Below are 17,281 nucleotides of genomic sequence, written 5' to 3' on the forward strand. Positions count from 1 at the left end.
AGTTACGTAGCTGACCCTTTTCTTTATTTTATTTATTCTCTGGTATGTGTTAGTGCATTTACCTTAGAAATAATGGATTAAAGGGATATTTCGCTGGGCGACACGAACCAATCGCCCAGAAATAGATTTTTCCTTACGTCAAAATCCCTATTCTGGGCGATTGGTTCGTGTTGAAAATTAGTAAATCATTTTTGTATCATAAAAATGTATTTAGTCATGAAAATAAACATCAAAATACACTAATTAGTGATTATTTTCGTCGGAAAATTCCGTGAATGGGCGAGTCCGTCCGCGAATAATTTCTAGATAGATTCCAAAGAAAAATCCACGAATGTGTGAGTCCGCGAATCCGGAGAACGCGAATACGGGGGGAACACTGTATAAGTCTGTGATTTGGTCAACAGCTTGAAGAGCGGTTCCGAAGCATATGAAAGAGCCGCTACTTCAGTCATAACCATAGTGTTGAGAGTCCTTGCCAGCCTAGACCTAGCCTCAAATTCTGCTTGAATGAGGTTGTCGGGAAGTCTTGGAAGTTTTTCATCGAACTGATCCATAGCACAGTCCGGTTTAAACTTTCCAACTGTGAAGGTGGCTGGCAAGTCTTCCCACATATCACCAAACGAAGGGAACAAGGGTGATGTGGGATCTGCCTCCCTCAGCTGCGGCAAAGGGTCTCCTTTTAGGCCTGCTTGCACGGTGACGCTGGCGATCTTCGTTAAGAAGGGAAGTGGAGCTTCCTCTTCCGTCGTGAAGATCGTGAATGGACTTTTGAAGGCTTGGCGCCTGGTGTTAATACAGTCCCATTCCTCGAGACAGCGAAGCCATTCCCTCTGTGCCTGATCCCTGGAGTAAAGGACTGTCTCCTTCGGGATCTTGTCCTCCCTGTTCAATGCCGACTCCGTCAGCCTGGTGTAGCCAATGAATGGAGGCTGCAAATTCTCAGGGTAGAACTCGAAGTCTTCAATCCTTCGAGTTCCACACTCCGGGATGGAGATGAGACCTTCTTGGAAAGGAGCATAAGACGCTACTCTCCAAGGGTTGCTCATGGAGAATGGTGGGAGGGAATCATGAGGTGGAAGCTGGATGAGACAGGCACTAGGTGCTGGAGTAGCAACCTGCGGAGCCTGATTGAAACCAGACAGGAGGTTCTCGTGTGGACATCCTGTCCGACAGCTGAGTGAACATCTGCTCCATACTGTTCCTCAAAGATCCTACAAGATCTCCCACCTGCTGCATCATTCCGGCGGAAAATGCAGCAGGATCAAAGCCAGGAACTGGCGCAGAAGCAGATGGGGTACTCAGAGGAAGTACCTTCAAAGAAGGAGAGACCACCGACTCCGCCGGAGTACGGGATCTCTCTTTGGAGGACTTGCTCCTCGACCCTTTAGTAAGTGAAGCAGAGGAAGAAGATGCTTTCACTTTCTCTGCTCTGGGGTGAGAAGCCGGAGACTTACGAGATGATGATGCCGAAGAAGTCTTCTTGGACGATGACGTCTTACTAAGGGTTTTCTGAGCCCTGTGGCCCTTCACTTTGGGAACCACAGAGGCGTCTGGTGCACTATACGGGAGCTCCGCCCCCGTAAAGCCCTGAAAGGAAGAAGAAGAAGGAACAGGAGATGAAGATCCAGAAACGCCCAAGGGAAGCCCTTGAGCGTCCAACATACCTACCTCAACCAACAAGTCATCCACACCTACCATGGGCTTCGACAATTTATATCTAATGTGGGAGACCTCCGCCGAGATGTCCTGGCCTGGTCCTTCCTTCATACATTGAGCGACCTGCCGCTGAATGGTCGCAATCGTCGAGGCTGCCTCAGTAGGGTTGACATACCCCGTCGGCTTGCCTCTGGGAAACAGAAGGACAGCCAGCCTCTTCTCCAGTATATAAGGCTGTCCTTTAGCGGCATTCTTCCCGAAGCCGCCGACCCAAGCTCTCAGGGTTGCCAGAGGGCAGCAGTCCCTCCCGACTGCAGGCCAGCCTGAAAGAGAGGGCGACTTATCAGATCTTAAGGCTAAAGGTAAATCCTAACCCTTAGACTAAATCAAGCTTAAGTCTAGCAATATCGAAGCATATAAAGGTATCAGTATACCAAGGAAAACTTAAGCTTAAACATATATCAGAACTCATATTTTATGAATGTGCTGATGAGAAAAGTACTTACCCCATCCAAAAATTGACTCACAAGCTCATAGCAGATCGAACATGCCTCGTGGAACCAGACCTGCAAGTTGCCATGGCTGGTGGAGCAGGGAGCATGAGTCCTGCAGACCTCATGCCGCAGGGGTCCTGCAACACGGCGTTGCATCAGGGGTGTTCACAGTTGGTAGCCTGTAAGTGGAAAGATACATGAGTATCGAGATTACACTCAAAGGGCTACCCTAGTACTCCGCCGCATGCCGGAGATTAATAAAATTTCGGGCATAACCCCTCCCCTAAGAACCTTAGGCGATAATAGGTGATACAATAACTCCGGTGTAAGCCGGAGGAGGAAATTCCGTAAACCAGAGGTAAAATATAGAAATATGTTATATAACTATAAACGAAATTTCCAATAAGGGCAGGGGAGGGACCCAAGCTTAAGATAACTATAAACTAACTTAAGCATAACTAAAATTAAAATCGGAGGACAACTCCGAAGCGCGGCGCTGTCCAACTCTGCCGGAAGAATGCCCTTGGGCACACGCCGGAGATGAAGGAACGATGGAAAGCTAAGGACCAACTGAAAACGTATCCACTCCGTTGGTTGGCGGAGCCGACCACGTCCCCCCTCCCGTAACCGATGGGACGCCAGGGAAGAAGAGGCATAGGTCTGCCGTCACAGGGGGGGGGGGGGAAAGGCGAGGAGGGAAGAAATCAGTTCCCGTGTATACGGCGGAACGCCGGAGCAACTAGGAAGGGGGGAGGCCAACCCCCCAACCCCTGTCACACCGAGGTACCACAGTGCACAAGGGAAAACAAGGTCACTCCCAGCCTAACAGTCTGTCCAGACTCCCCTACTCCCTCCGCGTAGGGAGAGAGGGAGCCAGGCCCGGATGGAGCGAGCGAGAACAGACATCCCTCCCTCCTACTCTATGGCAAGAGGAAGAGGGGGGGAAGCGACTGGGGCGGGCGTCTAGCCGTACCGCGATCACGAGTGGACCAAGGTACGATAACACAACACAACCGACTGGATCGGACGCCAAGGGTCAAATGCAACCAAACTGACCAGGATGGTGCAACAATATGTGATGCAACAAAACTGACAATAAGGATGCAACAAAACTGTAACTAGCGTGGACCATAGGACCACTGAGACCCAGGCTATAAGGCTAGACGCCCTAGGCTAACCAAAATACACTATACATCGATAACTAAAGTAGGGGAAAAAATAAGGAGTGAAAGAGAAAGAACGTCCAGGAGTGCACGACTGACCCGAAAGAAAGTCTATCACTCAGAGCTAGCCTAAGCCGATACGAAGAGTAATGGCTAGGGTCTGGACAAGAAACACTCGAATGCCTACGTGAGGTAGAGAGACATGCATGCATGACCTAAAACCAGGGGTAGGCTATATCCCCTAAACGATGTAAAAACAGCATACGGTAAAATAAACAATAGGACTAGAGTCACACGTGAATAATTAAAAGGGGGAAAGGTTCCAGGTATGGGGGACCGAGAACCTAACCGACCATGAGGCAAGACCATGCCGCCATGCTCCAGACCGGGAACCCATATTTATACCTAAAAAACGGCAAATATAGGCACCTAGATGGAACGAAACTAAATCCAAACCTTTGCAGGGTACTTAACTTTGCTGCTGCAATTGCTGCACGTTCCATCTTGCAAATAAGGTGGAGATAAATCCAAAACACAGAGAGCGAAACGAAAACACGTGTGGGTAAATGTCCGCTAACTAGAAGGATGGCCACCAGAGGTGCAGTGATCGGCGTGGCGTGGGTTGTAGTAGTAGTAGTTGCCACCTCAACCTGTGGGTCGGCTCTCTCGTTGAGAATTTTGATATAGGAGAATTCTAAATGGCAAGAAGTTCGTGGTAGTGGTCTCACTCGCCCCAGTTACCATACCGACACCCTTCTTTTATTTTGGGTGAGCAAGTCAGTTATACTGACATCTTCTTTGATTTGTTTTTTCTCCGGTATTTGTTAGCTAATTTACCTTAGAAATAATAAACTAAAGGATTATTTCACGCAGCGACACGAACTGAGCCCAGAAATTCTTATATGTGACCAACTGGTAATCTTTAGTCATTACCTACTGAGCATGTACACACCATGAACATAAAATGGACATGAAGGCTTTAATGTGTCTTGAAAGTTGAGTTTTCAAAGATAATTGTACAGAAGTAATGGGTAGGAATTCAGAAATCGACTTAGAAGCACAAAAAATAAAAAGGTGCTATATACGTATATTTACTATACAGTATTAATTATTAATATTAAAGCAAATAAAAATATTACCTGAAAATGGACCCCTGAAACATCCAATAGTCCATGACTCTTCCGGTCTGCTGGATAAAGGGAAGCCATCTGATACATCAGATTCTGAACAACTTTCTGGACACGTTTTACAAAGCAGGTAATATGATGAAGAGTTGGAAGTATATGAGCAAGAGAAGTCTGTGAATCTCCTGTTGCTTCCCCATCATCTTTGACTAAAAAAAAATAATAATAATTTCTATAAATCAAAATTCAAACAAAGACACTCCTCTACTTACAAACGAGTTATACATTGATTTGTTTGTACGACCAACTTGATATACTGAAGAGTCAATCCATACAGTATTAATCATGTTTTTTCATACTAAAACACAACACTGTACTGCACTTCATTTTATAGAGTACGTATTTTATTAATACAAATGATATATAAAAGTACACACATTAAATACATTAAGCAAATTATGATGGTAATACAGTAAAGTAAGTCTTAATTTACAATTACAGTTGTTTGCATCTCTGAAAGTTTGTAAGTTGAAAGATCGTAAGTAGTATAATCATTCTCAAAATGACAATTTTATGATAAAATAAAGTTTTATATATACTTACCAAGTAATTACATAACTATGAGCTTCTTAAGTACGACAGCCTATAAATTCAAATTTCACGGTATCGCTAATATGCATTTGTTTTAGTGTATGTAACATGCTCCGCCCAACTTCCAGAGATTGTAAGGAAAACTAAGCAGAAGAGTTGGAGGGCTCTAGTTATGTAATTATTTGGTAAGTATACCATATATAACTTTTATTTTATAAAAATGTCATTTCTATACAAGTAACTTACCAAGTAATTACAAAGCTGATTCCACATTGAATGGAGGTGGGATCCATGGACATATTCTATCCCAAAACATTAAGTATGTTAATGACTTTGACATAGAACAGTTGCCAGCATTGAGACAAAGCTTGTTGTTTCCTTACCTGGCAAAGGAGCACTGCAGATAGGTATTGCCTCTAGTCGGTACTCTTCTTAACCTGTAGTGAGGATGGCTGCATAGCGAGGGAAGTACAACCTTGGCTTGCAAAGTTACAAAAAGATGCCCTTGCCCTGGGCACAGAACAGTATAATACCACAATGCTGTTACCTACACTGTAAAATAAAAAACACCATCTGGCCCCTAGGCTTCCCAAAAAACTCAACACCTTACTTCAAGATGAAGGAAGGTAGAGGGACAGAAGACCCCCATCCTTCCTTTCCCAACACCGTGCCAGCAACAGATAAAAGTCCTGACGTGCTCAAGTTCTCAAAAATAGTTCCCACGTCCTTGAGGTAGTGACAGCCCTGACTGTGTGCTTTAACCTTAAAATTTGGTAATTTTCCTAAATCTATGAGTGACATTCCGTAATCAGCTTCTCAAAAAGAAGGAAAGAGCATTCTTGGGGAGAGGACAGGAAGGTATATTGAAGGACCCCTAATCTTCTCCGTCCTCTGAAGGTAGTACCTCAGGGCTCTTACTGGACATAGAAACCTATCCTCTTCTTCAGGCCTGAAAATTTCCATCAAATTCTTGATGGTGAATGAATGGAGACAAGGGTTAGAAGGGTCCTCATTCTAGGCAAGGAATTAAATAGAAGAAGAAGCACACTGCATTCCCTTGTTTGTGAAAATCCAATTCACTTGTCGATTGCTTGGATTTCACAGATATGTTTGGCTGTTGCCAAAACCACCAAGAATGAGAGTTTTCTTGGTTAGGTTCCTCAAAGAGATGGAGCACAGCAGCTCATAAGGGGGACCTGAAAGCCAATTAAGAGAATGTCTAAATTCCGCGTGATAGCCTCTGATTTCACTTGCTTGACAGAATCAAAAGACTTTGAGGTCACTTAGGTTCTGGTTAGAGGACAGACCTAGGCCTCTATGCTTAAACACAGAGCTAAGCACAGACATATATCCCTTGATAGTTGAAGTAGAAAGTTTCTCGAAGGTTCTCAGGTACGGCAAGAAGTCAGCTACCTGACTTATAGATGTCTCAGAAGAAGAGACATTATGGCGACTGCACCATCCTCTGAAAAAAAGGATTTTGACGTAAGGAAAAATCTATTTTCTGGGCGATTGGCTCGTGTCGCCAGCGAAATATCCTTTAATCTATTATTTCTAGGGTAATGTACTACACATACCAGAGAATAAATAAAATAAAGAAAAAGGTCAGTATGACTGACTCGCTCACCCTCTAGGAGGGTGTCGGTATGAACACTAGGCGAGTGAGACCACTACCACGAGCCAAATGCCAATAGAAATCTCCCACTACAAAACCCTCCAAGAGGGGGAGCCGTCCCACAGAGTGAGCAGCTCGTACTACTACTACACCATCCCATGCTTGCGACTGCTGCGCCTCTAGTGGCCATCCTGAAGTTAGCAGACAATCTTGAGCGAAGGGATGGGTAGGGGGGGGTACCTTTCGCTGGCGACACGAGCCAATCGCCCAGAAATAGATTTTTCCTTACGTCAAAATCCTTTTTCTGGGCTCCAGCTCGTGTCGCCTTGCGCGAAATCGTACCAGAGAAACAGCACAAGATTGTAAACAAGTAAATAAAATATAATAAAACAAAATAGGTCTCAATAAAAGATACAAAATAAAAGAATGAATATAAATTGCTAAAAAGATACAAGTACACAGTAAACAAAATCAGAATTATGCTTAAATTACCCTTAATCTAATTATGTAATAATATAAGGTAATTTACATATATACAAATAGGTACAATGATTACCTATCACAACAAATCTGTGTAACAACATGTATCAAAAATAGAAATAGCAATTAGTATAAATTTACATAAATATTTGATCAATGATAAAATAAAATATCTTAGGAATGTATATGAACTTTAATATACAAAACCCGTAACCATTGCATTATGATGTATCCCCTAGCATAAAAATAAGGGGATAACATCTATGAGATCAGTATGGTAAATCAGATGTGAGTGTCCCTAACCAGACAAAAGGGGCACTATACAATCATAAAGCAGCTAAGACACAAGGTATGTTAATGAACAAGGCAGGAATAGACGACTGTTGGTGAGGCAGGTAGAAAGGAGGACTGAATCTTCTACTATAATCTAGCTAGAGTCAGGGGAAACTATGTTACCCGCTGCTACTGCTGGGAATTTCAGAGCTTCCAAGGACTTAAGGTAGTGACGTTTGAACACTGTCGGCGATTTCCATCCGGTATACTTCTTTAAATCAGCAAAATTCATATGTTGGAAGTAATTAATTGAGGTGGCTATGCCCTGACATCATGTGCTTTTGGAAAGGATCAGGATTGGCTTGTTTGATAAAGTACAGGATTTGTTGCCTGATGCCTTTAGTGGATAAAGTACCACCTTTTTCCTCCTAAGAGGGGCCCCGATGAGGAAGAGGAGGTCCTGGATAGAAGGCTCGTAAGGTTTGAAACCGGACAAAGGGAAACATCTTGTGGAAGGGGTAGTACCTTCCAAGTTCCCACCTCATCAAAGGATCTTCATTCTTTGCTAAAAGCTACGTTCCGGAGAAAGTAGCACTTCCCCCGTGGGAAGGAATTGAATATGAATCCGATCTCTGATAAAGCCGACAGTTCTGAAATTCTTGCTCCTGAAGCTAGGCTTAATAAAAACAGAGTTTTTCTTAGGAGCATCATAAACGAGCATGTGTCATTATCGGTTTCGGAAGCCAGTTTTAGAACATCGTTAAGAACCATGAAACTGACGTAGGCCTGACAGAGGGCCTAAGTCTAGCACTGCTTTAGGAATAGACGAGAAATAGGTATCTGTCAAGTCTATGTTAAATCCAAATTGAAATATCTTTTTCAATGCTGACTTGTTTGTCGTAAGTCGTGGCTAGCTGCTAAACCCTTTTCAAATAAAGATCTGAAAAAGGATATAGCAGAATTAACTGTCTATGATTATGATATCTGACTCTCTCAGGAAGATTGCTAACTTTTTTGACGGCAGCATCATACTGCCTCAAAGTTGAATCCCTTTTATCGGATTCCAGGAAAAGAATATTCTGAGGGTCAATATTCGCATCTCTTTTTGCCGCAAACTTCATGAAATCCATAAAGTTTAGGGTTTTGAGAATCCCTGAGGAAGCGAACACAGTCTTCGTTTGTACTGACTGGGAGAGCTTGGACTGGGGATCCGAAGGGGACGAAGACCCAGTTCCAGGATCATGGGGTACCAATTGCTCTTCGGCCAGTCTGGGGCTACTAGAGCACTTGACCCTGAATGTCCTGAGTTTGTCTAAGACCTTCATAAGGAGATTCACTGGAGGGAAGACGTAAATCTTCTCCCAGTTGTTCCAGTCCAGAGCCAGGGCGTCCGTGGCGTAAGCCAGAGGGTCCAGGTTGGGGGCTACATAACACTGGTAGTTTGTGGTTCGCTTGTGATGCGAAGAAGATCCACCTGTAGCCCTGGACTCTTTGAAGGATCCATTTGGAACGAAACTCTCGTCTAGAGACCATTCCGACTCTAGGGGTACTGATCGGGATAGGCGTCTGCTATGACGTTTCTTACTCCAGCTATGTGGGTGGAGGAAAGATGCCAACTGAATTTGTCTGCCAGGGAGAAGATGGCTATCATGACGTGATTTAGATGACGTGACTTGGAGCCTCCTCTGTTTATGCAATGTACTACCACTGCGCTGTCCAGACTAGCTTTATGTGGGAGTACCTTGGTGGGCGTAATCTTTTCAGAGTCAAGAAGACTGCCATTGCCTCCAGTACGTTTATATGGAACTGACGGAACTGGGGTGACCAAATTCCTTGCACCTTTTTGACCTGGGAGTACCCTCCCCAGCCGCTTAAGGACGCGTCGTGTGGATGGTAATCCCTGGTGGAGGGGAACTGAAGAGGGACTGACACTGACAGATTCTTGACTTTTGGCCCACGGCCGAAGCCGGTTCTTTAGAATCAGAGGTACTGAGGATAGCTTGTCCCTGGACCTGACATTTGCTCGAGGAGCGCCAGATCCTGGTTAGATCTTTCAGTTTGGCTTTCTTAAGATGTTCGTTACTGAAGCAAACTGGAGAGAGCCGAGGATTCTTTCCTGAGCTCTCCTCGATGCTAGTTTGTGACTTTAGAAATTGCTTGACTGACTTCGCTATTTCTTTCCTTTTGGTGGATGGAATCGACAGAGTGTGTGAGGATAGATTCCATTGAATGCCTAGCCACTGAAAGTTTGACTCTGGGGTGAGTCTGGACTTGGATCTGTTTATCTTGAATCCTAGATATTCTAGGAATTGGATCACTTTCAGTGTGGCCTTGTTGCATTCTTCGACTGATGGGGCCCAGATCAACCAATCGTCGAGATACGCTACTACCATAATCCCTTGAGCTCTGAGCTGTTGCACTACTACTTCCGCTAGCTTTCGTGAACACCCTGGGTGCCACGTTGAGCCCGAACGGACTACCTTGAAGGAGAACGTCTTGGTCTCCTATCTTGAATCCCAGATACGGACGGAAGTGTCTGCAATAGGGATATGATAGTAGGCGTCTGTAAGATCGATAGAGTGGTGACGGCCCCACGGGGAAGTAAGGTCCGCACCTGTGAGATCGTGAGCATCTTGAACTTGTCGCAGCGGATGGCTAAGTTTAAGCGGGGACAAGTCTAAGATTACCCTTTCTTCTTTTGTTGAGCCTTTCTTTGGACGCTGAACAAGCGACCTTGAATTTTAATCTCTTGACTTTGACTATAGCTCCTTTCTGAGGAGGTCCTCTGCGTACTCTGTCAATTCCTTGGAAGGAAGGTTGACGGAAAGGTCTGGCTGGAGGTGGGTTCGTCAACAGCTCCAACCCAGCCCTTTTGACACTATGCTCGAGCCCACTGGCTGAAGTTCCACCGGTGGCGAAAGTGAAACAGCCTCCCTCCTACCTGAAGTTCCTCATTGGTTCTGGTAACCCCCTCGACCTCCTCTGAAGTCTTTTCCCCTATTGAAGGGGCCTCCCGATCCTCTCCCACGAAAGGACCGCTTACCTCTGCCTCCCTTGTTCGAGCGGTCATACTTCTGAGAAGCTTGACTCTCGAAGGCTGGATTGTAAGCTGGAGGAGAGATGGCGTATGAGGTGGAGGGTAGGCTGAGGGGATATCACATCAAATAGGCTGTTGATTGACCTTTAGACGTGGAGGGCTGAGCTGTCTGCACCCTAACGGCACTGTAGGAACTTGTTTGAGGGAAGCGCGGCTGCTTCTTTTGGTAGGTTGGAAACGTCTAGCTTCCTTTGTCCCTTACCTTTTGGTGTCAAGTCTTGCCTTCTCCTAGCCGTAAGACCCCAACGGTCCTTAAGGCTTTGGTTCAACCTCGTAGCCTCTGCTTGTACTTCCTTTACCATAGCCTCTGGGAAGAGATCTGCGCCCCAGATGTTAGAAGAAAGTAACCTATTCGGTTCATGCCGAATGGTTTTGCCTCTTAGCAATACATGCTTTCTGCAATTTGTTCTAGCAGTGGCAAACTCGAACATGTCTGACTGCACCGTTTGAGTCAGGGCTTTGGTCATAAGCTTAAAAATTGGTTCTGAACCATAAGCCATGGTTGCTACCTCAGACATAGACCATCAGGTTGATTGACCTGGCTAGTCGTGTTTTCGAGTCAAACTCCGCTTGAATAAGACTATCAGGGAGCCTGGGCAGCTTTTTCACCAAACTGCTCCATAGCACAGTCAGGTTTGAGTTTGCCACTGTGAAAAGTGTTAGGCAAGTTCCTCCCATAATTCTCCAATTGACGGGAGCAAACGGAGAAGTGGGGTCTGCTTCTTTTCAGCTGAGGCATGGGTTCCCCTTTCTGAGCTGCTGAGATGGTCGACCCTCGCTATCTTGGTAAGGAAAGGAGCGGGTACCTTCGTCCATCGTGAAAATGGTAAGGGACTTTTTGTTTAATGGTTGGATCTTTGGTATTCGAACAGTCCATGTCGTCTAGACATCTAAGCCATTCTCGTTGGGCCTGGTCCCGAGAATAGAGGACTGTCTCCTTTGGTACCCTGTCATCTCTAACCATAGCCGAAGGCGTGAGCCTAGCGTAGCCTATGAAGGGAGGCTGTAGGCCTTCCGGGTAGAACTCGAAGTCCTCTATTCTTCGAGTTCCAAACTCCGGTATGGAGATGAGACCATCTTGGAAGGGAGCATATGACGCTACTCTCCAAGGATTGTTCATGGAGAAAGCGGGCAGCGAGTCATACGGGGGAAGCTGAGATCCACTAGTGTTAGAGGTTGAGGGAGAGGCAAGAGGGGCTTCTCTTAGGCCGGCTATAATAGTATCCTGAGAAGTTATCCTATCCGACAGGCGAGATATCATATGTTCCATACTCGTCTTAAGGGAGCCTACCAAGTCGCCCACCTGTTGCAACAGGCCAGCATGGTGTCCCAGAGCCGGAGCTGCTGCGGCGGTGGAGGGGAGACTCTGAATAGGCACCAAAGTAGTGGAACTGGTGATACTGCCGGGGTGCGGGATTTCTCCTTAGGCTTACTCTTTGAGGACTTTGAGCCGGAGCTAGACCCTTTAGACCTGTCTGGGCCGGGATTACGAGCCGGAGACTTACGCGAAGAAGAAGACGAGGACGTCTTCTTCGAGGACGATGACGTCTTAGTCAAGGTCATATGCTTAGACTTGATCTTAGGCCTAACCGAAGCCTCTGGAGGAGTATATAACTCATCACCGGTAAAGCCTGGGAAGGATGGTGAAGTTGCAGGGGTAGAAGAAACAGTCACTCCCAAGGGGGACCCTTGGGTACCTGCATTACTTACCCTCGACCAACAGGTCGTCATACCTACCATAGGTTCAACATTTATATCCAGGGTTGCGACATCCGTGGAGATATCCTGGTCTTGTTCGTTCAGGCAAAGGAGGCCGCCAGCTGTTGTTGGATAAAGGCAATAGAGGGGTCCGCCTCTACCACCGGTCGACGTACCCAGTCGCCTTGCCTCCGGGGAAGATTAACAAAGCTAAACGCTTCTCCAGTATGTAGGGCTGACCCTTGGCGGCGTTCTTGCCAAAACCTCCGACCCAGGCCCGCAGGGTAGCCAATGCCGTATCTCTTACTGCCGGAGCCTGTAAGAGAGGATATATTTTAGATTTAAGAACCACTTAAAACTAAAACTTAGGATATAACTTAAAACTAGATGCCTTAAGTTAAAGTAATGATGAAAACTTAAGAACTAAAAGAAGCGGAGCGGCATGCGGAGAGGAATACTTACGCCTTCCAAAAGCTGGCTCACCAGATCGTAACATATGGTACACGTCTCATGGTACCAGACCTGGATGTCCCCGTGCGGAGTCGCGCATGGAGCATGGGACCGGCAAACTTCGTGTCCACAGGGGTCCTGAAGTGTAGCGGCGGAACATCCCGGATGCTCACAGTTGGTGGCCTGTAAGTGGAAGACACATGAGTATCTTAAAGGGGTAACACTTACAGACTAAGGACAAAAGAACTCCGTTACGTGGCGGAGCTCGAAAAAATTTGGGCATAAACCCCTCCCTGCATTGCCTGAATAGGCTATAATCCCGGAGAGATCCGGTAAATACTAAGGGAGGGGTGGGGATGGTTTTAAGAAACTTAAGATAAACTTAAAGATAACTTAACCTACATGCAAGTAAGCCGGACTAGGTCCAGTGAAGCGGAGTGTAGTAACTCAGCAATACGGTACGGTTTAGTAAAGACCTATTGTATGCTCCGGTCCAACTATGGTGGACTATACCCTTCGCTGGATATCAGGACTCCGATAGGGAGGAGCTCTAGTAAGGAGGGAAGGGCGAGATGACATACAGATCGCGCTAACCCGGAGCGACAAGGAAGTAACGGAGGGGGGAAGGCCAGAGCCCCCCACAACGTACCACCCAACCCGGCCGAGCCAGAAAGCGGAGAGGTCGGAACCAGTCAGGGACTGTCGGACTCCCAGCCCTCCGGTGGAGGGGTAGGGGGAGGCAGGCTCGGGCATGCTGGGCGAGCAAGGACAGACCGACCCACCCCCTCCGCCCGACTCTATGGGAGAGCGGGAGAGGGGGAAGGGGGACTGGCAGGCGCCTGGCTGACTCGTGATCACGTTAGTGACCACGAGGCGGTAAACTAAGATACGGTAACCAAGCCTAGGCCAACCAACTGATCAGAGAGAAAGCTATCGGGAAGCAACCAGAACTGAAAAAGCGGTAGCATATAGGCCCATAGGCGAAAACCAACTGATCAGAGAGAAGCTATGAGGAAGCGACCGAACTGATCAACGGTAGAACTAGGCTCTACGAGCCGGACTAGGCTAAGCCAGACGCCAACTAACCTAACAACAACAAAACATAAAAATATAATATATAATAAAAATGAAAGAAAGAAGGTAAAATAGCAGGAGAAAAAATCCAGGAGTGTGCGACTAGCCCGAAGGCACAAGCTACCACTCAAAGCTAGTCAGGGGCCGATACAAAGAACCTGGACTAGGGTGGTCTGGATAGAAAAAGCCTAAAACACATAAGGTGAAATACATACATGTATAACAACTTGAGTAGAACGTAATAACGCGGATAATCAAAATAGAGCGTAAAATAATAAGGGATGTTCTAGGTATGGGAGACCAAGAACGAACCCAACATGCGGCAGGACCATGCTGCCATGCTTCCAGCCCCCGAGGAACGTATCTATACCTAAAAAAAAAACGGCAAATACCGTCTCGGGGACGGAAAAAAACTCGCTAACCGTAAATACTGAGTACTTAACTTAGCTGCTGCAATAGCGCACGCTCCATTATCGAAAAATCCGAAGAAAGGGCACAAAATACACAGAGAGTAAAAATAGCACTTGTGATTCGTGCGAGCTAACGAAAAAGGATGTCCACTAGAGGCGCAGCAGTCGCAAGCATGGGATGGTGTAGTAGAGTACGAGCTGCTCCCTCTGTGGGACGGCTCCCCTCTTGGAGGGTTTTGTAGTGGGAGATTTCTATTGGCATTTGGCTCGTGGTAGTGGTCTCACTCGCCTAGTGTTCATACCGACACCATCCTAGAGGTGAGCGAGTCAGTCATACTGACCTTTTTCTTTATTTTATTTATTCTCTGTATGTGTTAGTACATTTACCCTAGAAATAATAGATTAAAGGATATTTCGCGCAAGCGACACGAGCTGAGCCCAGAAATGATATATTAAATTACAAAGCTAAGTATTTCTAAGTACCGGTAGCTAAAATGTTAAAATCGCGACTATGATCTTTTGTTTCCATGTGGGTCGGTACCCTGCCCACTACCGGGGAATAGGTACAATAATCTTTCAAATACAATAATCTTTCCATTTCACTCTTTTAAATACTGTAAGGACAACTCTCTCCTCTCTCTCTCTCTCTCGTCTCTCTCCTCTCTCTCTCACCTCTCTCTCTCTCTCTCTCTCTCTCTCAGCAAAAGAATTGATAGACAGACAAATAGATACTTGTTCAGCCCTCTCTTTCTGTCTTCTCTGGAAAAGATATATGCATTTATGGGAGGGGAAGAAGTGTTGCCTATAGAAGTTATTTTCAATCTTTTGATTTTGTAAGGAGTTGTCTCTCTCTCTCTCTCTCTCTCTCTCTCTCTCTCTCTCTCTCTCTCTCTCTCTCTCTCTCTCTCTCTCTCTCTCTCTCTTATTGGCTGTTTATATATTTCTAATGGTAAAATGTTTCAGATGACTGAAATTATATTAATAATACCAATTCAATGGTATATTTGATGTAGGATTATACTTAAAGTATATAATCAGGTATTTGAACTTTCAAGATAGGTAGATATAAGCATTTTTAGAGGGGAGTTCTAACTATTCATGACTTTGAGCTATTCACAGGGGTGTCTGGTACCCATCACCCAGTGAATATGTGGGGAACACTGTAATACCATGCATAGGCAACATGGATAAAACTCCAAAACTTATATATGAAATAAAACACAGCTGTGGTTAAAAAAAAAACTACTAGCATGAAAAACTCATTTACTGTTGTTTTCACACCGATAAACGATAAATAATGTTGAGCTCCTAATATTAATGAAAACGAGTTAAAACGAACAGAATCGGTTAAATTTACACAATCTATTAACAGAGAAAAAAAACTAGTTCATAATGAGACTTATTAGTCAAATTTGGACTTGAAAACATGTTGTAGGACGAACAATGACTTTGTTCCATAAGTAAAATATGTAGATATTCATTTATGCTAACTAGGAACAAGAACATTCGCTGAAACTAAGTGAGATGGTTGCATCTGGAAAGAAGGACATTGACTAGTCGGCATCTCTGCCTACTAGGCCACGTCCCCTTTACAATTGGGCTGTGTGTTGAGGCAAACTTCTTGTAATTATAATTTAATTGAAATGTAATCAATTACACATTTTCTTAAGGTAATTTTAAGTATAAATATTTATTCTATTTAATATCAATTTCAGTTGTACGTAATTGTATTTGATCACACGACTGGTATATATGTAACTGTAAACTAAAATAAAGCTTAATATCAGTACTGCAAGCCCGACTAACAGAAATGAGTCTGCTAAACGGATGAAGACATCCTTCTACTGAATTCCATCACCTGAGGGAATATTCTTGGAAAGCAATGAAACATACAAATTCCTTAAGATTTCTGATTTATATGGCACAAGACACCATAATTAGGTACTATGTTAAAATATCAACATAGTTAAAAGACTGCTGTCCCGCAAGACGACAAACATGGTATTGGTGGGGAAGAGCTGTTACGTCAGTAGAGAAGCTAGGCTACTCTACCTGGAAGGTAGGAAGCCCAACTACTCGGGAGCTGGCCTCTGCCGATATGTCGAAACGGAGGGCGACGACCAGGGTGGTAGGACTAAAAAGAGAGAGGGGCACAAGACCCCACATGCCTAACAGACCTAGACAAAGGCACATGCATGCATGAACACTGAGCTAAGACATAAAGGCATAAGATTCCCAAAATAAAATACAATAAAATATAAATACAAATAGCACATCTTGCACCACACGTATAATTAATCATAATTACTTCACAGACGTAGCTACCGCGGTATAGAAGACCGAAGGAGCTAGTAATGAATCACACGAGGCGAGCCGGTATGGCGAGCCTGAAGCCATGTCGCAGGAGGCACCGTTATAATACCTAAAAAACGGCTGTAAAACGGGTCCTGACTGGCTAAAATTACGTGAAACACTTAGTCAGTACTTAACTTAGCTGCAGCGATGGCTTGGAGTTCCATAATGGTAAGTAAAATCCAAAGCGAAAGCACAAAACACGAGAGAGAAAAAAGCACATGCGGGCAAGGTGTTGCTAACGGAAAGGATGGCCACTAGAGGCGCTGGTTTTGGCGTGGGGAAGCAAGTAGTAGTCGTTGCTGGCGCAGGCTGTGTACCAGCTCTCTCTAGCAGGGGGATTTTGGCGGAGGAGAGGTCTAAATGACAAGAGGTCCGTGGTAGTGGTTTCACTCGCCCCAGTACCATACCGACACCCTCTTTATTTAGGGTGAGCGAGTCAGGATACTCTGACATCCCCCTCTTTTATTTTTCTCTGGTAATGTTAGCACTATTTACCTTAGAAATATGAACTGAAGGGATATTTCACAAAGCGACACGGGCTGAGCCCAGAAATAAAGTATTGGGTTTGTCTCTCACTGGTGTCTGCTTCCCCCCTTGTTAGGGAAGGGACAGATAAACGCTACTATCCCTAATGAAAGGGATAGAATGGAGCTCGGTTACGTAACTTACCTGCATCGCCATCCTATCCAGCGTGGTGACGACCACTACCCTCTGCTCGCAGGGAGAGGGAAGAAAAAGAGGAGGAAGAGAAACCAGTCACACTCTCATTCACTCTCCATTCATGCAGTCTCACAAGACGAG

At 45.2% G+C, this 17,281-nt stretch overlaps 1 protein-coding gene across 3 annotated transcripts in view; it reads right to left on the reverse strand.

Annotated features, from left to right (window-relative positions):
• Nucleotides 1–17,281, reverse strand: part of LOC135217351 (WASH complex subunit 4-like) — a 953,363-nt gene that overhangs the window by 808,208 nt on the left and 127,874 nt on the right. For all 3 annotated transcript variants that reach the window (XM_064253202.1, XM_064253195.1, XM_064253186.1), the window contains one exon: nt 4,453–4,646. In XM_064253202.1, the coding sequence (XP_064109272.1) occupies nt 4,453–4,646 (194 nt within the window). The remainder of the gene's footprint in view (nt 1–4,452; nt 4,647–17,281) is intronic.

Source organism: Macrobrachium nipponense, chromosome 19, assembly GCF_015104395.2.
Source record: "Macrobrachium nipponense isolate FS-2020 chromosome 19, ASM1510439v2, whole genome shotgun sequence".
NCBI lineage: Eukaryota > Metazoa > Arthropoda > Malacostraca > Decapoda > Palaemonidae > Macrobrachium > Macrobrachium nipponense.